At 37.1% G+C, this 25566-nt stretch overlaps 1 protein-coding gene across 1 annotated transcript in view; it reads right to left on the minus strand.

Moving 5' to 3' along the window:
- Window positions 1–2936: 2936 nt before the first annotated feature.
- Window positions 2937–25566, minus strand: part of LOC150089672 (transmembrane anterior posterior transformation protein 1 homolog) — a 309390-nt gene continuing 286760 nt past the window's right edge. Inside the window, exons 13-14 of the mRNA XM_090389591.1 lie at window positions 24015–24155; window positions 2937–3409 (exon numbers count right to left, since the gene is read on the minus strand). Of these exons, the coding sequence (XP_090245717.1) occupies window positions 3061–3409; window positions 24015–24155 (490 nt within the window). The 3' untranslated portion in view covers window positions 2937–3060. The remainder of the gene's footprint in view (window positions 3410–24014; window positions 24156–25566) is intronic.

Genomic DNA, 25566 nt, shown 5'->3' on the forward strand with positions numbered 1-25566 from the left:
GACATCACAGGGCTTAAAATACAGGAATCATTGTCAGGAAGTGATCACACAATTATCAGTTGGAAGATGATGAAAGATGTTGCAGCAGTTAAATGTCGAATTCAGAAGAGGGGGGACTCTGATAGTTTAAGGAGCTATATGGTATCTGTGAATTGGGTAGATTGTTGAGGGATGGCAAATACATTTGAATTATGGAATACTTTTAAAGCCAAAATCACAGAAGCCATGACCGCCTACATACCATTAAGAAATTATTGCACAAGGGTGCTGAAATGAATGACTGCAGAGCTGGCTGATCAAATAGAGCAAAAAAGATAGCATGGGACAGTTACAGACAGCCAGGAAAGTCCATGGTGTCCTATCGATGATTTAACGAACGTTATCCTGCACAGATAAGGAGGTCGTAATCCCAATGCATAAGGCAACTGTAAGACCACATTTGGAATACTGTGCTGAAGTATGGAGACATTTTGAGATTCTTGAAAGGATCTAAAGATGGGCATCGTGAAGGAGATCAGCAGAAGGATGACCGTATGAGAAAAGACTCCGATTATGTGGGCTGCAGAGCTTGGCAATCAGGCACCTTAGAGGTGACCTGAGTGAGGCTTATAAGGCTCTGAGAGGGATTAGTAAAATGAATGAAGGTGGAAACAAGAACCAATGTTATAAAGAATTTCAGAACTAGGAGTCATAAATTTAAACTACAGTGGTTGAGATTTAGATTAGATTGTAGGCAGTTTTCTTTTAGCCAGTGAGTTGTTGATTGCTGGAACAAGTTGCCCTCGCAGGTAGTTGAGGCCTACAGTTTGAATGAATTCAAAGGTCAACTGGATAGTTACCTGTGTGAGGAGGGAATCACGTAATTTGTAATTTCTTATTCATCCATTTATTATTTATTTTTTTTTTTGCCAGCCAACAAAAGCCTGTGGCTTCCTTGCACTATACGGCAAATAATATTACTATTATTATTAATTTTACACATTGATGATGCAGCAAAAGTTTGGGGTTTCCTTGTGCCATACAGCAATACTAATACTATACATGTTAGTTGTAATAAACATAAACAGTTTACACATCAAAAACTGTTCCACCAAATTCAATTTACAGTTCAAGCCAAAGTAAATTTTATTCTTAACCCCTTTGCATGTTAAAAAAACTTTAAATTTTGCTTAAAGGTATGTAAAATGATCCTGTGAAAGGCATATAAATAATGAAGACATAATTTGAATTCCCTCGGAATGTAAAAAATCCCTTTGAATTATGGGGAAAAATTCAAAGAAGGCAGCAGTTTATGCAAGCATTTTTTTCCCCTGAATATACAGTTCTGTGAAAAAGAATTTTCATTGATGAAGTTAAACAAATCAGCACACTAGAATTGACTTAGATGAAAATCTGAATTCAATATGGCAACAACAAGTATCACACTAATATTAAACAATTAGTTTCTGCTATACAAGCTCAATAACTACATTTATTTAGGTATTATTATTATTTTTTTTTAAATTTTATTTTGTGATCATTATTATAGAAGTTTAAGTGTTTGTTTTGCTTATTATTTCCTCATGCAGACAAATGTTATATCAAATATATGTCAGAAATGAAAGTTCTGCATCACTAGTTTATAGTATATATTTTCATTTGAAAATGTTTTACAATGAGTCAGTTAATTTTTTTTTTTTTGATATTTCAATTTAAAAATACTTCAAGGTTGTTTCAGTTATTCCTGATTTTTCAAGATTGTCAGATGGATGGTTAACATCATTTTGCTGATTGGATATGGCCCATAACAATATGGTTATTCCTCTTCTAAAGAAAATGTTAAAATGGAAATAAAATGTCATCTATAATGGAACATTTTACACATAAAACAGCTCTGTCCTCAGAGAATAAATTTATTTATTTATAATAAATCTATTCTCACTGTATGGATGCCACATCCTACTGATTTCATATACACCTCTTTTTGAAATAAAAATTCAATCTGTAACTCGTTTCAGTGCTCAGAAAAGGGAAAAAAAATACTTTTTTTTTATTTATTGTTATTTTTTTTTCAGTTTCCTAAAATGGAAATCTTAACCAAACAATAAGTGAAACAATTAAGACCTAAAAAAAAAAAACTCAAAATTAACAACCCCCCCCCCCAAAACTAAGTAGCATTAAAATTAACATATAAAATTAAACAATGATCTTAAACAACAGGTTTATACTGATACTAATGCAAAATTTAATGCTAGTTCTAATGACAAAAAGTAGTTGCACTTGAAATATAAGGACCTTTTGAGGTAAACACAATCTAATTAAAGTTGATTTCTTGGATGAACAATTGTTTATGAAGAAGTAGCTACACTGAAAAAAACAATCAAAATAAAAAAAAAAAAAAAAAAAACAACCACCAAAAAAATTAACTGCAGTTTAAATTTTAAAACAGCTAGAAAGCAACACTAAAACTATAAAATTTAAAATATTCTCACCTGAAATACCACCAGAGATAAAGTTATTGGGGAAAAGAGAGAGAGAGAGAGAGAGAGAGAGAGAGAGAGAGAGAGAGAGAGAGAGAGAGAGAGAGAGAGAGAGAGAGAGAGAGCAGTTGTCATTTCACATGCATACTAATAACAGATGCTTTGTAATTTTCAATCATAAAAAAGATTTAAGTAAATAGAAATGATTTCTTTTATAGTGCAATAAATAAATATTTATACACAAACACACAAACAAACACATTAAAATCCAAATTCTCAAATTTGATAATTTCATAGGAAAATTAATAAATCCATGAAAGAGTTAAAATGAAGTAAGAAAGGAAGCATTTTCTTTGAAGCTTTTTCAATGATTTTTTTTTTAAAAAACAGATATGTTCATTGTATAAATGTGTCATGGGATAGTAGTCAAAAACAGTCCAAAAATATGATTAATACTTTGCTGCAAAATCACAAACTGTACAATATAGAGGTTCTTGCTGAAAGTCACGTGAAACCTCCCAGTCAAATAAATGGCAAACGATGTCACATTTAATAAATAGTCAACATATACACATGCACTCAAACACTTGTATTTTCTTACTCAGGTATTTTCAGAGTTCTGTGAAATTTCTACTTTTTCTTGGAGAGAAACTCTTCTCTTTAGAGGTTCTTTTGGAATTCGCAAAATTCCACCAAATGTGCTGGTAGCTTTCCACCTGGTGCCATCTGTTTGACTGGCATCAAACTGTCCATCTCCAGCAAACACGGAATCATTCATTCCAAGACTATTTAAGCTGACTGTACTGTTAGAAAACATAGGATTGGGGTCCATAGCTTCCTGTAATAGTTCAGCTTGCGCCGCAATATCAGCTAAACTTGAAGACACACTTGGATTTGGGCTATGAGGCATACTTTTCACTTTGGTTACTGCTTGTGGTATATCCTCCATACTAGAAAAAGTTAAAAAAAAAAAAAAACCTTAAAATATGCGATGAATTACAAATATAATCGATTAAATCAGTAAATACTTAATTTATATAATTTTTAAACATTAAACAGAAAAAAAATATGCGATAATTTTTTTTTTTTTAAATTAAAGAAGTGTATCCTGTTTTCTACACCTAGTGACTCCTTTTTCAGTTAAGACAACACCACGCAATGTTCAGGCCACACCTTGAGTACTGCATACAGGTCTAGAGGCCTCAGTTTAGGAAGGATATAGAGTTGCTAGAACGAGTACGGAGAAGAGCAACGAGATTGGTGAGAGGAACAAAGGGGTGCGCTTACAAAGCAAGGTTTAAGCGCTACAAGTTGCAGCATCTGGAGACTAGGCACCTGCAAGGTGATCTGATTGAGATGTATAAGGCCTCAAGGGTAAAGGGTAGGGTTTTTGTTTTCGTAAAGGTGACTACAGTGGTCTCAGACAGTTTTTAAATTCCATACAGTGGGACCAACTGATGATGTTACCAACAGCAAATTCTAAATGGGAATTAATCTTGGAAACTACAAAGCTTTTCATACCAACTAAGAAATACTGTTCACAATTTAGACCTAAATGGATGTCAGATAAACTAATGAGGCTCATGGCAGAGAAGAAAAATATGTGGAATGCATGTAAATTATCAGGTGTCACAGAAGCCTGATTATGAGAAATCCTTGGTAAAGGATGCAAAGAAAAACAACAAAGACTTCTTTACTTATGTAAACTCCAGAAGGAAGGAAGGAAGGAAGGGGGCGAATCAGATTGGGGAACTCGATGTTGGTGGTTCGACTGTTGATGATTCTGCTTGGATAGCCGATAAACTGAATGAGTATTTTGCATCTACATTCACAGGAAGAATTCTGCAAGGAAGGGGAGGACAGAAGTTTACTTAATTCTAACAGGGAGCTAAATGATTTTGTAATAACGGAGAGCAAAGTGGAGCAGAAATTGATGAAGTTAAAAAAGGCACCTAAGGCAGATGAAATCTATCCAGTTATATTGAAGGAGGCAGCGAGGGAAGTTAGCAAACCCTTAGCCATAATTACGAGTGCATCCTTAGATTTAGGGGAGGTCCCCATGGCCTAGAGATATGCAAATGTATCCCCGATTCACAAAGGGAGTTCAAAGGGTGGCACAAATAATTATAGATCTGTTGTTGTTGTTTGTTATTTGGTTTTTAGGAGCATTAGCAACTAAGGCCATATTGCTCTGGAAACATGCGGTGGTCATTCCCTTGACCTTTCCGCATCCTCTGTATTTGGTGGTGACAGGCTCGAACCCCGGTCTAATCAAGAAGCATGTGCTACGCACTGCTGCTCCTTTCCACCTGGCTACGGAGGTGCCAATTATAGATCTGTTAGTTTAACTTCTGTTCTGGGGAAAATAATGGAGTCACTGGTTAAAGAATTGATGTAGGATCATCTAGACAAGACTGCAGTAATAGTTCAGACATGGCATTGGTTTGTTAAGGGGAAGTCTTGTCTGACCAATTTGATTGGATACTATGATGTGATCACAAAGGAACTGGATGCAAAAAATAATTTTGATATCATATACTTGAATTTCTGGAAAGCTTTCCAGAAATCTGTAAATCATTTGTAAAGTAGTCTTCCTTACATGGAAGACTGCTGCACAAAGTGGAGTGGTACGGCATTAAGGGCAAGTTGCTACAATGGATAGAGGGATGATTGAGTGGGAGATGGCAGAGAGTGGTAATAAATGGACACCGCTCTTTGTCTATTAATGTTATTAGTGGAGTCCCCCCCCCCCGGTTCGGTGATGGGCCCATTGTTGTTTTGTGTATTTAACAATGATATCGATGAAGGTATATCAGGCTTAATGTCCAAGTTTGCAGATGATATAAAGGTTGGCAGGGTTGTTAATGACACTAAAGACAGTATGATACTGCAACAGGATCTAGAAAAGTAGTAGTAGTAGTGGCATGTGATGCAAGAAAGCAAATGTATGAGCTTATGCAGCATCAGCCAAAAAAAAAAAAAAAAAAAAAAATCACACCATTCCCTCCAAATGCCTGTCCAGTTCCTCCTTAAATTTATTCAACCTATCAACTTCCACAACGACAGATGGAAGTTTGTTCCAGCAATTAACCACCTGCTGGCTAAAGGCAAATTTCCACACATCTATTCTACATCTGTCCTTTCTTAATTTGAATTTATGTCCCCTTAGGTTCGTAATCTGAACAAGTGGAAGGATCCCATCAGAATTCAGCGTGCTCAACCCATTCAAGGCCTTACATACCTCAATCAGATCACCGCGCAGGTGCCTAGTCTCCAGCCACTGCAATTTGCAGAACTTAAGCCTCTCTTGGTAAGAGAATCCCTTCATTCCCCTCAATCTTGTTGCCCTTCTCTGTACACGCTCAAGTAAATCTACATCCTTCCTAAAATGAGGCCTCCAGACCTGTACGCAGTACTCAAGCCGTGGCCTGACCATTGCCTTATACAGAGGGATAATCACCTCCTTTTCTCTGCTAGCAAAATTCCTATATATCATTGACAAAACCCCATGCTTGCCCTGGCAGCCTATCTGCATTGCTCAAAAAACTTCATATCTGCCTGCACAATTACTCCCAGGTCTTTTTCATTTTCTACCACCTTAAGTGTAGTACCACATAGTTGGTACGTTTCTCTGGGGTTACTTCTACCCATATGTAGTACTTTGCATTTGTCAAGGTTAAACTTCAGTTGCCACTTCTTAGCCCATCTGCCCAAATTATCTAGATCCTGTTGCAGTAGCACACTGCCATTACTGTCATTAACAACCCTGCCAACCTTTGTATCATCTGCAAACTTCGATATTAAGCCTGATATACCTTCATCAATATCATTGATAAATATAAAAAACAACAGTGGACCTAACACCGAACCCTGTGGGACTCCACTAATAACATTAGTCCAAGAAGAGCAGCACCCATTGATTACCACCCTCTGTCTTCTAGCACTTAACCATCCTTTTATCCATTGTAGCAACTTACCCTTAATACCATTCTGCTCCAATTTGTACAATAGTCTTCCATGCGCAACAGTGTCAAAAGCTTTCCTGAAATCCAAATATATGATATCAAAACTATTTTTCGCATCCAGTTCCTTTGTAACCACATCATAATATCCTATCAAATTTGTCAGACAAGGCTTCTCCTTAACAAACCCATGCTGTGTCTGAACTATTACTGCAGTCTTGTCTAGATGATCCTGCAATGCATCTTGAGTTAGGCAGATGGGCTGACAACTGAAGTTTAACATTGACAAATGCCAAGTACTGCATATGGGTAGCAGTAACCCAAGAGAAACATACCAAATATGTAGTACTACACTTAGGGAGGTGGAGAATGAAAAAGACCTGGGAATAATTGTGCAGTCAGATATGAATTTCTCTCAGCAGTGCAGACAGACTGCCAGAGCAGGTCATGGATTTTTGTCAATGATAAATAGGAATTTTGCTAGCAGAAACAAGGTAATTATTCCTCTGTATAGGGCAATGGTAAAGCCACACCTTGAGTAGTGTATACAGGTCTGGAGCTCCCATTTTAGGAAGGATGTAGAGTTGCAAGAACGAGTACAGAGAAGGGCAACAAGATTGGTGAGAGGAATAAAGGGGGTGCAAGAAAGGCTTACCAAGAGAGGCTTAATTTCTGCAAGTTGCAGCATCTGGAGACCAGGCACTTGTGAGGTGATCTGATTGAGGTGTATAAGGCCTTGAATGGTTTGAGCAGGCGCAATGCTGATGGGATACTTTTGCACTTGTGCTTGCTCAGATTAGGAACCTGAGGGGGACACAGATTCAAACTGAGGAAAGACAATTGTAGAATAGATGTGCAGAAGTTGGCCTTTAACCAGCGGGTAGTTGATTGCTGATTCAGACTTTCATTTGTTGTTGTGGAAGTTGAAAGCTTAAATAAATTTAATGCTGAACTAGACAAACATTTGGAGTGACTGGATGGGTGAAATGGGAAGGTTTTTTTTTTTTTTTTTTTTGGCTAATGCTATAACACCAATGAGCCAAAACATTATAACCAGCGAGTCATTATGCAAATTGAAGCAGCTACAGGTGAACTATGGCGTGTGCACAGGTCGGGACACAGTATAAAAACACCTGATACTGAGCTCCGTTAATCATTGTTACTCTTTTGCTCTTCAGATGGGAAAGGCAGCAGACTTAAGCGAGTTTTACAAAGGCCAAATTGTAATGGTCAGACGACTGGCTCAGAGCATATCTGAAATGGCACGGCTGGTGGGGTGCTCACAGTCAGTCATATTTAGTACCTACCAAAAGTGGTCTGAGGAGGGGAAACCCACAAACTGCTGGTGAAGTGTTGGATGACCACGGCTCATCAATGCTCGAGGTGAGCGAAGGCTCTCCCAGATGGTACATGGCAACAGAAGGGCAACTCGCCAGTAATTGGGATGCTGGTGACAGGAGTAAGACTTAGACCTAAACAGATATCAGATGAACTAATGAGACTTGTTGCAGGGAAGAAAAATACATGGGATGCATATAAATTATCAGGTGATAAACAAGACTATGATAGATATAAACTAGTCTGCAATGAAGTCCGAAAGAATGTTAGACAAGCTAAGGCAGATTATGAGAAATCTTTGTCAATGGATGCAAAGAAAAATAGCAAATAATTCTTTTCTTAGGTAAACACAAGAAGGAAGGGGAAGAATCATATAGGTTCACTTGATATTGATAGTTGAACTGTTGATGATCCTGCTCAGGTTGCTGACAAGCTGAATAAGTACTGTGCATATACATTAACACATGGGAGTGGATGCCAGAAGTTAATCAAACTCTACCAGTGAACTAAAAGGATTTTGTAATAACTGAGAGGGAAGTGGAAGAGAAATTGCTGAAATTAAATGTAAGAAAGGCATCTGGGGTGGATGGGACCTATCTAATTATATTAAGGGAGGCAGCAAAGGAGGTAAGCAGACAATTAGCCATAATTATGAGAGCCTCCTTGGATTCAGAGGAAGTCTGTGGACTGGAGATGTGTGAATGTATCTTAAATTCACAAAGGAAAATCAAAGGTCATTACAGACCTGTTAGCTAAACTTCTGTTTCAAGGAAAATAATGGAGTCACTGGTTAAAGAGGTAATGCAGGACCATCTAGACAGGAGTGCAGTTATACTTCAACCACGGCATGGGTTTGTCAAGGGACAATCTTTTCTGATAAATTTGATTGGATTCTATGATGCAACAACAAAGGAACTGGATGCAAAAATTATTTTGATATATACTTAGATTTCAGGAAGGCTTTTGATACTGTTGCACATAAAACACAACTGTACACATTGGAGCAGTGTGGCATTAAGGGCAAACTACTGCTATGGATAAAGGTATGGTTCAGTGGGAGAAGACAAACAGATTTTATTAACGGATGCTGCTCACTGTGGACTGATGTTATCAGTGGAGTCCTCCATGATTTGGTGCTAGGCCCATTATTGTTCTGTGTATTTATCAATGATATTGATGAAGGTATATCAAACTTGGTGTCTAAGTTTTCAGATGATTCAAAGGTTGGCAGGGTGTGGTTAATGACAGTATGCTACTGCAACAAGATCTAGAAAAATTAAGCAGTTGTGCTGAGAAATGGCAATTCAAGTTGAACATTGACAAATGTAAAGTACTGCATATGGGTAGCAGTAATCCCAGATTAACTTAGCAACTGTGTGGTATTACATTCAGGAGTGAAAAATGAGAAAAGACTTGGGAGCAATTGTGCAGTCGGATATGATGTTCCCTAGACTAGTGCAGACAGGCTGGCAGGACAGCACATGGGGTTTTGTCAATGATATACAGGAATTTTGCTAGCAGGGATAAGGAGGTGATCATATGATTGTTGAGTAATGCATACAGGTCTAGAGGACTCATTTTTGGAAGGATGTAGAGCTGCTAGAGTGGGTGCAGAGAAGGGCAACAAGATTGGTGAGTAAAGGGTGCTCTTAACAAGAAAGGCTTCAGTTTTGCAAATTGCCACATCTAGAGACTAGGCACCTTCAATGCAGTCTGACTGATGCGTTTAAGGCTTTGAATGGATTTGGCAAGCCCAATGGGATTCTTCCTCTTACTCAGACTGTACACATGAGGATGCATAAATTCAAATTGGGGAAGGATGGTTGCAGAACAGATGTGTGAAAGTTTGCCTTTAGCCAATGGGTGGTTGACTGCTGGAACAACTAGACAAAATGTTGGATGGGATGAATAGGTTAAATGGCATTTTTTAATTTAATTAAATTAATTTATTTTTTTGCTGATGCTATATAAGCTTGCTTTCTTGCATCATTTGCCACTACTAAGACAAAAGATTTAAATGATTTCAGGATGTCATGGTAGATTCTGAGACATCGGCCACCAGATGTGTTGGTAAAAGAATCTCAGACATTGCAACCCTGCTGGGGCTTTCACATACAACTGTGACTTGGATGTATAAAGACTGGTCCAGTAATTAAATAATATGTAACTAACAGTGATCCTGTGATGCTGTGAAAGATCGACATGAGAGCTCAATGGAGACAGACAAGACTTGTGCAAGATAAGGGAAAGGCTGTAATCAGTTAAATAACAACCCAGTACAACAGAGAGGTAACCAAAGAGGCATTCACAAATGCACACCTTGTATCACATCATAGATGGGATGCTGTGGTTGGCAACTGAACCAGGTTCCATTCTTCTCATCAAAAACAAGAACGTATAGTTATATTTCACTCTATAACACCAATGCTGGACACTGGTGTTACAGAGTACAAGGAGTGTACTCTGTCACAGAGAACTGAGAAAACATTGCCTGATCTGATGACTCCTGGTTCCTGCTGTTTTATGCTCATGGAATGAGCAGAATGACAAAATTGAAGAGTCCATAGTTCCATCCTGTCAGGTATCAACAATGCAGGTTGGTGGTAGCAGTATATTAATCTGGGGAGTGCTTTTGTGATGCATGCTGGCCCAGTAAAAACCAGTGGAGCAGTATTTGGATGCAAGAGGTTATATATAAAATGCTTCTATCCAGTTACACTGTTCCATATCTGCAGGGTATTCATTTGGATTCTTCTAACAGGATAATGCTCCCATTCACAAGGCCAGAATTTGATAGAACTGGTTCCAGAAAAAAATGAGAGCGATTTCAGCCTAATGCAATGGCTTTTCTGCCAAATCTCAATTCAACTGAGCACCATAGAATTAGGTGGAATAAGCTCTTTGGAGTACAGATTTGTAACCATCCAAATTGCACAACTGAGGGAAGCAACTGAGGTAATATGGACCGGTAGCATACTTTAGCATTAGTTATTATTATTATTATTATTAATATAAATTTTTAGTAGTTTACACCAACCTTGCGTTGAAATAATAAAACAAAAAACAAAATTAATAGTTTAATAACTGGTATTGCTAATTTACTAAATTACAATTTACAATAAGTATATAAAAAGAAAAGAAAAAGAATGCCATAAAATACAATAAAATATACAGAATTAAAAGTGCTAAAAACTGAAGCTTTCGAAGGCTCTGCCTTCTTTCTCAACAGTGTGCTTTATTTTTGCAGTGCAATCTTAAATACCTGCAGGTTCACGGCACATGTCACGTGATTCAATAACACGTGCATTGTTCTCATGCGTAACGGAACTGGAAGTGGCTCGGGAGCTCGTCAGGTTAAATCGTTCATCCCCTCTAAGAATCACTGTCTCAAAGAGGGGATGAATCCGCATACTCCTATCTCTATTAATGTTGTTCCCAATGGAACTAATAATCCGCAAGCTCTTGAGCCACTTGCGGTCCCAAAACTTATGCGCCCGGTCGATGATAGTAGCTTCACCTGGGGAGATTTGATGTTGCTTCTCCCAATAATGCTCTGCCACGGCAGATTTCGCATAATCTGCATTCCTTATCGCCTTCGTGTGCTCCCCCAGATGATCCTATAAACGCCATTTAGTTTCCCCCACATAACATTCCCCACAATCCGGGCACTTAATGCTATAAACGACCCCACTTACACTTTCTTTTGGAATGGGATCTTTCACTTGTGACAACACTGTGTACAACTTATGTCATGGCAGCTGCACACAACGTGTCTGATGATCCCGTAATACACGGGCAATTCGCTCGGTTAGACCCGAATAATAGGGAATGTATGCGGTGGCTATCGGCATTAATGCCTCACCTCTCCTCTGTTCTCCTTTGATATATTTATTTATGATCCTCTGGGGGTAGCCACACCTCAGGAGATCTGCCGTGACGTGCTAAAACTCTTTCTTTCTATACTCGGAGGTGCTACAATGTGATTTAGCCCTGTCTATTAGAGTTCTAATCACACTATTCTTGTGATGGTTGGCCCGAGCTGAATTATAGTGTGAATATTGACCTTTACACATAGGTTTTCTGTAAACCCTAGTCTTTAAACACGGGCTTTCTCTGTAGACCTACACATCCAAGAACGGTAAAACCCCTCCTTCTTCCATCTCCGAGGTAAAATGTATAAATGGGGAGAAGCCATTAAGAAAATTCAAAACCTCATCTTCACTCCCTTTTCAAATCATTGAGAACGTATCATCTACGTATCTTTTCCACAGACGCATAGGGAGAACCATATCACTAAATATTCTAGTCTTGAGCTCCTCCATCGCCAAATTATCAATAATCGCACTAATGGGGGCGCCCACTGCTGCCCTGTGACAGGGCTAAATCACATTGTAGCACCTCCGAGGATAGAAAGAAAGAATTTGAGCATGTCACGGCAGATCTCCTGAGGTGTGGCTACCCCAAGAGGTTCATAAATAAGTATATCAAAGGAGAACAGAGCAGAGGTGAGGCATTTATGCTGATAGCCACTGCATATATTCCCTATTATCCGGGTCTAACTGAGCGAATAGCCCGTGTATTACGGGATCATCAGACACGCTGTGTGCAGCTGCCATGACGTAAGTTGCACACAGTGTTGTCACAAGTGAAAGATCCCATTCCAAAAGAAAGTGCAAGCGGGGTCGTTTATAGCATTAAGTGCCCGGATTGTGGGGAATGTTATGTGGGGGGGGGGAACTAAACAGCGTTTAAAGGATCGTCTGGGGGAACACACGAAGGCGATAAGGAATGCAGATTATGCGAAATCAGCCGTGGCGGAGCATTATTGGGAGAAACAACATAAAATCCCCCCGGACGAAGCTACTATCATCGACTGGGCGCATAAGTTTTGGGACCGCAAGTGGCTCGAGAGCTTGCGGATTAGTTCCATTGGGAACAACATTAATAGAGATAAGGGTATGCGGATTCATCCCCTCTTTGAGACAGTGATTCTTAGAGGGGATGAACGATTTAACCTGATGCGCTCCCGAGCCACTTCCAGTTCTGCTACGCATGAAAACAATGCACGTGTTATTGAATCACGTGACATGTGCCGTGAACCTGCAGGTATTTAAGATTGCACTGGAAAAATAAAGCGTACTGTTGAAAAAGAAGGCAGAGCCTTCAAAAGCTTCAGATTTTAGCACTTTTAATTCTGTATATTTTATTGTATTTTATGGTATTCTTTTTCTTTTTTTTATATACTTATTGTAAATAGTAATTTATTGTAAATTAGTAATACCAGTTATTAAACTATTAATTTTGTTTTATTATTTAAACGCAAGGTTGGTGTAAACTACTAAAAATTTATATTATGAATATGCCCAACCCCAGAGGCCTATTTCAAGAATTATTATTATAATTATTAGCTATATGTTGCAAGGAAGCCTGAGGCTTATGCTGCACCAGCCAAAAAAAAAAAAAAAAAAAAAAAAAATTCCCCAAGTTATCCTGAGAGAGAGAAGTACTGCCCCATGCAGGAATAGGGTGGCCACCTCTTCGAAAAGAAAAAGTTACCCCACACTATTACCCAGCAGCCTTTGTCTATTACAAACACCTACTACAACATTTAATTTTTTCAACTTAGATCACTTGCTTTAATTGTTTAATTGATATGAATGATGGACCATACCCTGTATAAAGTTAATGCTATATTTTATTGATACCATTCCTGGAAATTTAGAAAACTGGTGCCAATGACTACAGAACAACACAGTCAGAAAAAATAAAATAAAATAAAATAAAAACAATTTTCAGAAGGATAGTGATAACTAAAAAAGACAAAGAAGTAAAATAAGTTAAAATATAATAAAATATAACAGATTAATAAAATAAAAGTCAGAGTAAAGAAAAACCATATATTAAAAATGGAAAATTTTTTGCATGGTGATTCATAGCAAACATTCTGGGAGATTATGGCATCGACCATTCTGAGCAAAAAAGTTAACGCAAACGTGTCCAATTCTCAATAGATAAGGAGATACAGCTTACTGAATCAGATGTGACCAAGAAGCAGTTATAACCTGAAATTGTTTGGTGTTAGTCTAATTTTTGTGGTGGAAGTGCTACTGCTACTTGTAGAGGATACCGTCGACGGTTTCCTAACTGCAAAATATCAGATTCAAGAGCATTTACTAGTGTTTACACCAAACTGTGTGAAACTGGTATAGTTCCCAGTGCATATATTTCTTTTGTTCATGCAAATGAACAAAATCTGGATGAAATAAAACATATTCTTCAGTCAGTAGAACTTAGTAATACTATTTGCATACGAAGAATTTCTATGCGTATTGAAGTTCCACAGACAAGAGAATGGCAAACATTATGTGAGCAGCTTGTATCCATTTCACATACAGCAGGTGCAACACCTTCAACCAGGAGATGACACTCAGCAATTGGAATTTTGTTGGTGAATAAATGCTAATCGCCAATTAATTTCATTAATACTGTTCAGCGATGAAGCTACTTTAACCCGTGACAGTATCAATAACACCCATAACCTTCATAGGTGGACATATGAAAATCCACATGCCACTGTAGAAATGTGTGGTGCAGCATCATCAACAATCAATTGATTGGGCCTGTTGTTTTACAAAATAGTCTTACAGGCCCCATTTACTTAGAATTTCTGCAAAATGAACTTCCACTACTATTGGAGGATGTTTCCTTGGCTACAAGGATTGGTATGTACTTTCAGCATGAAGGCGCACTTGCACATTTTACCCATCTGGTGATACAATATCTAAATTGAACTTTCCCTGATGGATTGGTCGAGGTGGTGCCGCTCACTGGTCACCAAGGTCTCCAGACCTCACTCCGTTAGATTTTTGTTTGTGGGGAGGGATGAAAAGCACAGTATAAAAAGTAAAGGTTGAGTTGAGGCATATGATGCAAGAAAAGCAAGCTTATACAGCATCAGCCAAATAAAAAAAAAAAAAAAAAACCTTTCCCATTTTGTCCATCTAGTCACTCCAAATGTTTGTCTAATTCAGGCTTAAATTTATTTAACCCGATCTAAGTTGTTTTTGTCTAATTTTTAACCCTAACCTGAAACTAATAATTTCCATAATTTCTACTAAATTTACAAAATTGAAACTCTCAATATACATAAACAGAAGTATATTCTTTGATTTCCTACCTTTACTGCTCAGCAAAAACTATTAATTCACTCTGAAACAGCAAAAATGTACGATCACATTTCAATTTATTAAATTTTGATGTCGGCAAAACAAGATCCAAGCTTTGAAAATAAAACGCGTTACAGCATTAGTTCAAAAATTCGCACATCAGCTCGGCACCTAAGGCTAAAACGAATCAACACACGCGGAGAGATAATTGACTGGTCAGGCTTATGTCATTAGCGTTACCAAGGTGATCCAAGCAGAAAATAAAAAAAGTAAACGACTTTCGTGGAAAACAAACAGTTGAGCATCATTACTTGCGAACACTAATTTGCATGGCTCTCTCACAACATTTTGCTTTACTGCTTTTCGTAATTGTTGTATGAAAGAATTGCAATGAATTGGTTTTGCAGAACAAAAATATCTTCTTTTCTTCAGTATGTATTGTATCTACTAACAAAAAAAAATCAAGGAAATTCATCTATTGGAAGCTATACTGGAAACGGAAGAAAAATAAAAACTGTCATAAAACTAATCACCACAATGCGCATTTCATAAAAAAAAAAGTTTGCTTTATTGTAATTGTTTCTAGAGGACTAAATCGGAACAGCAGTTTCATGGATGTATATTTGATCTTCTTACGAACTTTCAAGAAAATATTTCTATTCATAGCTGCGTGATAAACTTCGAAAACTTATGTCAAAGGAACTTCACATGCATCTCACCTGGTGTACAAACGAAGAAAAAAAAAAAAAATGCACTGCTAGTAACATATTGTGAGAACAATCTGTTACTCTTAGTGAGGGATTGGGAAATTGTAATTGTTATTGAATACTTCAATATTTCCTTGATATGCATTTGATATCATCAAAAAATTTCAAGAGAAAAATTGAATTTTCATTACCACACAACGCCCGAAAAATTCACCATAAAATGTCATGTGTTTCAATGCTTGAATTCCATTCTGACTTTATTACAGCTGCAACTGTAATAAAGTCAGCTCGCTTGCACTGACAGAATAGCTGTTCACCGAATGAAGAAAAACAGGGTTCATTTCCCTGAAATTTCCAATTCCCTTATTTCACTTGGGGGAAAAAAATTCCTTAGTGGAGGGAGTCCACCCTTTCTAGTCCGACCCTAGGGAAAGAGAGAGAGAAATAAAAATACCCTTTTGGTGGGGAGAAGGCCAAGATTGTCAAATGTCCAAAGTTTATTTTATTATTATTATTTTTTTTTCTTGTGTTGTTCTAGCAATCCATCCTGGATTGGGGCTTCTCTGGGCCGGGATAGTGCTTCTCCTCTTTTCTCCTTCCCTCTCTTCATCTTATACAAATTTTTCTTTCCTCCCTGGGAAACTAGTTCCCCAGGGAGGAGGGCGTGCAGATAGTAGGGGAGACCTTGCCCTCCTGCTATAGGGACGAGTACCTGGAGGCAGTCGTCCAGGTGATCACTGCTTCCAGGTACCCAAAATGCCCAAATACAACATCACAATACAGAACACACACATCATCATCATCAGCCATTTTCAATCCACTGTAGGATGAAGGACTTTCCAGTTCCTTCTGTTTTGAGCATTAGCCATCCATTTACTACCCACAAACTCATGAATTTCATCTATCCATCTCCGCCTTTGTCTTCCAGGTTTTCTTCTAGCTCCTCTTGGATACCATTCTGTTATTTTCTTAGTCCATCTGTCATCATGTCTTCGAGCTATGTGTCCTGCTCAAGACCATTTTAGTTCTTTAGTTTTGATAAGAAGTTCTTTACTTGAGTTTGCTGCCTAATCCACGTGTTTCTCTTCTTATCTAACAGTCTGATTCCCAATATAATTCGTTCCATTCTTCGCTGTGTAGTTCTCAGCTTCTCTTCCATTCTTTTGGTGAGTGCCCAAGTTTCACTTCCATAAGTCATGGTGGGGAGTATACATTGGTTCATTATGTTACGTTTCAAAGTGGGATATTGCTCTTCATTATGTGACTATATTTCCTGAATGCTATCCATCCAAAATTTATTCTTCTCTTGACTTCCAGCCATTTATTATTATTACAGCTAATAACTTGTCCCAGATAAGTATATGACTCCACCTTTTCAATTACTGCTCCTTCAATCATTATTTCCCTTTCTGTGGCATACTTGTTCATCATTACTTTTGTTTTAGCCATATTCATCTTTAGTCCAAAATCCTTACTAGCTGTGCATAACTGATTAAGATTTTCCTCTAATTCTTTGGGATCATGGCTTATGACCACAATGTCATCTGCAAATCGTAAATGGTTTAGGTACTCTCCGTTCACACTGACTCCTTTCTGCAACCAGTCTAATCTTCTGAAAGCTTCCTCAAGGGCAGCAGTAAACAGCTTCGGAGATATGTCTCCTCGTTGAACTCCTTTCTCAATTTTAAATTTCCTACTGTCTTTGTCTAGTCTAATAAAGGAGGTAGCACTCTCATATATTTTCTTCAAAATCATAATATATGGGGTATCTATGCCTTGTCTTTCCAGTGCCCGAAACATTGCCTTATGCTGTATGGAGTCAAATGCCTTTTAATAATCCACAAATGCCAGGCATAATGGTGTTTTATATTCATTGCTTTCTCCATTATTCTTTACTAACAGATTAGAAAGAAAGTATTCTTTCTAATCTGTTAGTAATGACCCTTGTGAACAACTTGTAGATGTGGGGCAACAAGCTAATTGGTCTATAATTTCCAATTTCTGATTTATCTCCTTTCTTATGCAGCAAAACTATGATTGCATTATTCCACTGCTTAGGCGTCACACCTTTTCTAATGCACTTTGTGAAGAGCTGTGCCAGTTTTTGTGTTATGTCTCTTCCTCCCAATTTTAACAACTCTTCTAGCGTATATGGTATAGTTCCCCTGGGGCATTCTGATTCTTCATTTTCTTCAGTGTATGTTCTACCTCATCAGGAAGAATATCGGGTATGTCGTATGTGTTGCTACTTTGCAATCTATCTTCCCCACTGCTGACACCATTCCCCTGCAACTTGTATAATTCTCTATAGTAGTTTTCTGCTATTTGAATTATGTCTTCTCTGTTGTTTTTAAGTACACCATCGTTATTCTTCAGTTTCAGTATCATTTGTCTTTCTGTATTACTGCTAATGGCTGCTGATTTAAATCCTTTGTTTTCCCTTAATGCTTGTTCTACTTTTCTTGTGTTAAATCTTCTTATGTCGTCTCTGAGTCTCTTTCTAATGGCTTTGCATAACTCAGTATACTCAATTTTCTCCCTGTCAGTGTTTTTCTTGCTTTTCATTTGTCGTCTTTGGTTCATCATGACAAGTGTTTCTTGACTAATTTTTTCTTCTTTGGATTTCTTTTTCCCTATAGGTTTCTTGGGCTTTTATCACTTTCAGAAAGTTGTAATATTCCTCGTCGATATCTTGATCCTGAGCAGTCTGCAGAAGCTCAAACTTGTTCTTAAGTTCCAGTACATACTGCTTTTTCTCCTCCTCTGTTATTTCAAAGACCTTTGTATTATTTACTCGAGTCAGTTTTTTCCTTTCCTTTCCTACATCTATATCAAGTGTACATCTTACCATTCTGTGATCACTTCCAACATTTACCTTATTCAGGACGGTAACATCATTCACAATATATATTCTGTTAGTGAGGATGAAGTCGATTTCATTAGTAGTTAATCCGTCTGGACTCTTCCATGTCCGCTTTCTGTTCACCCTTTTCTTGAAAAAAGTGTTCATTACTGACAGTCCTTGAGATTCTGCAAATTCCACAAGTCTTTCACCTCTTTCATTTCTTTCACCAATTCCAAAATTTCCTATCGTTCCCCTTTCTGCACTGTTTTGTCTTTTTCCAACCTTAGCATTGAAGTCCCCCATAATAATAGTGTAGTGGGTTTTCTGCTCATCTAGAAGACTCTCAATTTCGGTGTACATTTCTTCAACCTCTTCATCATCATGGCTCAATGTTGGTGCATAAATCATTATACTTTTTAGCTTGTACCTCTTAGAAATCTTGAGTATTAGTCTCGACACCCTTGGTGATGTACTTTTGAATTCCAAAATGTTGTTTTTAAAATCTTTATGGACCAGAAACCCAACTCCACCTTCACTCCTTTCACTGTTTTCATTGGTGTACAGCAGATTTCCACTTGATAAACTTATAAGTGATTCATTTCTTCTTCTTCTTTCAGCCAAACCGATGATATTCCAATTCACATTTTCTAATTCCTTTTCCAGCTCTAATATCCTGTCTTCACCGATGAGTGATCTTACGTTATATCAGGCCAAGTTCAGTTTCCGTGCATGGCAGCCTGGTCGTACCCAGTTTTTCTTTCCTGTCACTTTCTCCCGTGCGGGATGAAAAAATTTTTTTTCTCTCTCTTGCCTTCCTTTTCATCTGTCTTCATCCAACATGGGATATTCCAAAGTGGGATGATTTTTTTTTTTCTTTCCACGACACAAACTGGCCTTACCCTGACAATGCGTAAAAACTGAACAGAGCAACGAGGCCGAGATGAACTTTTGTTCAAGGAGCCGCCCATACAAAAACACAAAATAAATAAAGAAAATAAATAATAATAATAATAAAAAAAACAGCATTGCAGCTCTAAGTCAGCTTCATCCTAGGATGCCGAAACTGCAATTGTTTTAGAGAACAATATTTTGCATTTTTACTTTCTAACATTATTTTTCATTATAGCTCTGTTACAATATTTTGCTTCGTTTCTTTATATTATTGCTGTAGCAAACGATATCGGTGTGCATGATGTTTCATCACAGATGCTGGAGTTCTAATTAATCAGTTCATCCTAGGATGCGGAATTACTAATTAGTCCGATTTTGTTCTGGTGCTCATTTGATAAAAAATCCAGAATAATTCCTCTGGAAATATTAGCTAGTGAACTGCATTATAAATTTCATAATAGAGAGCTATTAAATGCTCAATAATTCCTATATTCTATTATATTAAAAATTAACAGGGATTACCTTTGTTTTTGATATAGGAAGCTTCTTTTCCAACTCTCCTAGTCCACCTCACTAATAATTCTTGAGGATGGCGATATCTATTTTGTAAAGCAGGTGGGACATCTTCCCCACTGTCAGAACCTTAGTGTTCAGAGCGATGTTTGAAATTATAAATTTCAAACATCGCTGTATTGCTTATCCTTTGAGTGACCGCATGTTTTTGCCTTGTACAATTGTTTTATTGTGGACACTTTCTTCCAGTCAGTAAAATCATTATTATACCTATAAAGTAATTCATTATGTTGGGGGAAACCGTATTTGCTCCTAATTGATGTAGCACTTTCGAATTTTGCAAAGTGGATTATTTGAACACAATATACATTAGAAGATCGGTAAAAGAGTTGATAATTGATGGGCAGCATTCCGACAAACTAATTTTCTGTTTATATTCCGTGATGACCACACGGTCAGAGATCCCGAAATAGAGATAGAGAGAGAATACAAGAAACAGCACTGCATTTAACAGTCACCGACTCATCTGCCAAAAACCACAGTAAAACAATAAAAGTGATGGGGAGTAAGTCTATTTGTCAGCGGAGTTTATCTGTTTATTGCAGTTCAGAACAGCTTTATGACTAGTGAATTTATTTGGCTTCTGAACTAAAACAGAATTTCTCCCTTTGCGATGACATCAAAGCATAACAAGCAAATATCTTCTAACGATACTTTTTGAGCAGCCATTAGTCGTAATCTGTTAGCTTTGTATTGTTAGAAATATTGCAGTTATGTAAACAATACACATTTCAAGAAAGAACGTTATTCATAGTGAATGATTTTTTTTTTATTTCTTTTGATGCACCAGTTTTTGAAGTTTATTACGCAGCTATAAATAGAAATATTTTCTCGAAATTTGGTTAGAAGATCAAACCCAGGAAACTGCTGTTCTGATATTGTTTACAAAAACAATTACAATAAAGCAAACTTTTTTTTTAATCAAATGTGCATTGCAGTGTTATCAGTTTTACACCAGTTTTTCCCGTTTCCAACAGATGAATTTCCTTGATCTTCTGTTCGTAGGAGCAATACACGTTGAAGATAGGAAATACGATCTGTTCACCTTTCATAAACTGTTATTGCTACTGTATCGCTTTATTGCTTCTTATGTCAAAAACAGTAGCTCCTGTTCGTCTTTTGTTTATTTATACTTCTCCCTTCCCGTCTCGATGTAGCTGTACAGTTGACGAGGTCACGTGATATATATACTTCCCACGCTTCGCTCGTATTCAGGCGGAGTTGTTTATCAGAACTGCTACTCTCTGTAAAAAGAAATTTGCACACTTTACACCAAGAAACGAATCAAGTGTCAGGTTTCATAAGCTCTAGGCTGGTTAGGGCGGGGGTAAAAAAATTAATTGAAAAGGTCTAAAAAAAATGCATACTTGATGTCACATTTTTGTCATTTGCGTGAAATTCAATAGAAGGTTTTGAAAATTTAAGTGGGAAAATTCAAGAAAACAGTTCTGGCTCCAACTATAGCAAGTTTCAACTCTGTAATTAGAGTAAAAATTATAGAATTAACTTGCTGAACCCAGTTGGGGCTGGAACTTGCCCAAGTGGACGAGAATATGGTTAAGATATCAACTTCCACAACAACACATGCAAAAATGTGGTCTAGTAATCAACTACCCGCGCTAAGGGCTTATTTTCCCGCACATCTATTCTACAACCATCTCTCCTCGATTTAAATTTATGCCCCCTCAGGTTCGCAATCTGAACAAGAGGAAGAATCCCATCAGCAGTGAGGCCTGTTGAAACCATTCGAGGCTTTATACAACTCGGTCACCTCAAAGGTGCCTAGTCTCCAGATGTTGCAACTAGCAGAACTTAAGCCTTTCTTGATAAGAGCACCCCTCTGTTAGCAAAATTCCCATATATCATTAACAAGACTGCATGACCTGCTCTGTCAGCCTATCTGCACTGCTCAGAGAACTTCATATCTGACTATACAATTACCTCCAGGTCTTTTTCATTCCCCACTTCGATAAGTGTAGTATCACATAGTTGGCACATTACTCTTGTGTTACTGCTAGTCATATGCAGTACTTTGTATTTAATGTTAAACTCCAGTTGTCACTTCTCAGTCCATCTGCCTAACTTCTCTAGATCTCGTTGTAGTAGCATACTGTATTTACTGTTATTAACAACCCTGCCAACCTTTGTTTCATCTGCAAACTTGGACATTAAGTCTGATATACCTTCATCGATATCACTGATAAATACACAAAACAACAATGGGCCCAGCACCGAACCCTGGGGTACTCCACTAATAACATTAGTCGATGAAGAGCAGTGTCCACTGATTACCACTCTCTGATGTCTCCCACTCAACCATCCCTTTATCCATTGCAGCAACTTGCCCTTCATGCCATACCACTCCAATCTGTACAGCAGTCTTCCATGTGCAACAGTATCAAAAGCTTTCCTGAAATACAAGTATATGATATCAGAATTATTTTTTGCATAAATTCCTTTGTGACCACGTCGTAGTATCCAATCAAATTGGTCAGACAAGACTTCTCCTTAACAAACCCATGCTGTGTCTGAACTATTACTGCAGTCTTGTCTAGATGATCCTGCAATGCTTCTTTAACCAGTGACTCCATTATTTCCCCCAAAACAGAAGTTAAACTAACAAGTCTATAATTATTTGTGCCATCCTTTGAACCCTCTTTGTGAATTGGAGATATATTTACACATCTCCAGTCCATGGGAAACTTCCCTGAATCTAAGGATGCTCTCATAATTATGGCCAAGGATTTGCTTACTTCCCTCGCTGCCTCCTTCAATATAACTGGATAGATTCCATCTACCCCAGGTGCCTTTTTTATGTTTAACTTCAACAATTTGTCCTCCACTTTTGACATGCTTGAATGAATCAAGGCTGTTCTGAGGGTTAAAGGGAATCTATTTGCTATTATGTAGTATTTATTATTTGTACTATGAGATCTCAGTATACATCATTATTACAAGTAGGAAATTTAAAAAATATATATTAAAAATTAATAAATGAATACAGTGCAAACTCTAAAATTCAGCAACTTAGAGCAGTGACAGTTCAGGAGTGGGGGGACACCAGAGCATGTTCAATCCCTTGTTGCCCAATCCTCAAATAATTACACAAGAAAACATTTACTAAGTCATAGCATTCACTTATAATGGCTACCTAATTAGTATAGATATTATTTAAAAGTAATAACTAGCACTAAGGTTTGATTTTTATTGTCTCATAATAGTACTTTAGGGAGGGGATAGAGAAACTGGTGTAATTGCAAAAATTTGTGGTTTTTGAAATATATCCAAAAGAATGGTTTCAAATTTCAGTACAGCTAAGGTCAACAGCTCGTGCTCCGTCAAATCACTTATACAGCCTAATGGGTACATTGGGTATATAACCAGGCAACAGTTAAAATTATAAGATAAACAGCATAAATGGAGATGGAATTTAGATGTTCCTGAACCTCTCTCTCTTGCTCCATTTTTTTTAAACATCTCTTCACATTTTTCTTATGCTTATTTGCTTGCAAATGTTCACAAAGCAAACATATTACCATTTCCAGATTTTAGAATATACAGACAACCTTGTCTTGTCTTCTTAAACACCGTGTCATATTTCTTTGACATCTTATCAGTGTAACACCAAATGTATAGATTATACTGCTAGAGGTAATATTTTATTTGTGATATTTTATGCAACTCAGATTATAACTTTGTGAATCTGACAGCCAATTTATTAACTAGAATGAATAATCAAATTACAAGCACAAATTTGCAAAATTGTTTTTTTACAGTGAAGCCATGATTTTCCAATTATTTTTTATGAAAAATGATAGATAAATAATATGTCAGAAAGACAAGCAGTTGAATGGATCAAAAAAATGGAGTCTGTAAATTCAGTGAACTGAAAGCTATGAGTTCAACACTAGGAATTTAGTTGTTTCATTTTCGCCTGATGGTGGAGTCCCAAAGTAGATAGCCTAATAGTCAGTAACTAAATTGTATTGCTTGGGAGGGAGGGAGGGAGAGAGAGAGAGAGAGAGATTTTAAGCATGAATTATGATATCACATATTTTGTTGGCTATACTTGCCTATGATGACGACTAGATGGTAGGCTACTGCACTGCCTTGGCTGTGGCATTTTCTCTTTTTGGGTTTGTCTATGCTTTTCAATCAGATCACATGCTTTTCCAAGGAGCAGGATGTTATTTAGAATTTTAGCAGTAACAAAACTAAACAAAGCACAAAAATAGATCAATCAAATTACTAAGATAAAAGGCTACAATATGAAGTATAACTATGAAAAGAATTAACCACACATTTCACAGTATCTATGAATGTGACATAAAACTAGCTTGTAATAAATAAACAGAAGAAGCAAGATAAAGAATCTAAATACAATTAAGACTGCCTATAACATTATTATCCAAATGTGTGTGGCTGTTGGGTCTGAGTTTTCTGCATGCAATCGGTGGGTGGGCAGGTACCCTGGTGTTGCAATGATGACAGCCCAGTTGCGAAGTATAACTCTACAATATGAGAGATGCCTGATGGTGTGCAAGTAATTAGGATCACAGAGCACTTTAGGGCTATAAGTCTCAGGTTGCAAAACAGTTAACTATTATGTTAAGTTAACTAAAGTGCTATCTTAATGATCTTAATTACTTGCACACCATCAGGCATCTCTCATATTATGGAGTTATAACTTTGTAAATGGGTTTTAAATACTTAAAAGCATTTATGCACAAAATTTTTATTTTTACAATTTTTCAAAATACTTTGACGAAACTTATTCCAACAGAGTACCTTCCCACCCACTGATCAGGTGCCAACAAGCCCTGAAACAGTGTGGAATAAGTTTCGTTAATATCAGGTGTTTTTTATACCATGTCCCGACCTGCGCTGTAGTTCACCTACAGTTGCTTCGATTTGCATAATGACTCGCTGGTCATGTTTTGGCTCATTGGTGTATATGCTTGCCTAACTCTAGACATATCAATTGCTAGAGTTAACACCTGGGTCTGGATACTTAATTTTAACCAATCAAATGTATTCGACTAGCTATAATTAGACAGGATTAGGTAAAGATCTTTGGGTTCCAGGCTCTATATTGCTCTATATTTGAAGAGATATGGAATCTCTTCAAGTTATTGATTGAGCTTTGTCTGTTTGTAGTACTATTTCTGCTGGGTTTCTTTTTTTTTATAAGGTTCAGGACTATTTCTGAATATGTGAATCTCATTCTTATCTATCTGTATCATTTTTAGTTTTATGCTGTTTTTTTAATCAAAAAAACTTTTTTTGGCGTGATGGTGGCCTGATCTTAAAATCATGTATCTTACAGATGTTTTCTCTTTCCTCCTTCAGTAACTGCAAAGTTAAAAATAAGATGGTTCTTTATCTTTATAGATAAAGATAGATCTTTATTATATTATTACTTAAATTATTAATTTTATTCTTTAATCTAAACAAAATTGTAAAAGTAGCAAAAAACCCTAACTGCTGAGGAAGGAGAAACAACAAACTAGGAGCAGCTGGCAAAACTAAATAATTTTTAATTTTAAGTAGATTAATGTTTAAAAGAAATACTTGTTAATTAATGGGGTGATTAATCTAACACTGAGTTAGCTTGTTAAACTACAT

The sequence above is a fragment of the Mastigoproctus giganteus genome, chromosome 2 (assembly GCF_048544385.1).
Source record: "Mastigoproctus giganteus isolate SK-2022 chromosome 2, ASM4854438v1, whole genome shotgun sequence".
In the NCBI taxonomy this organism is placed as follows: domain Eukaryota; kingdom Metazoa; phylum Arthropoda; class Arachnida; order Uropygi; family Thelyphonidae; genus Mastigoproctus; species Mastigoproctus giganteus.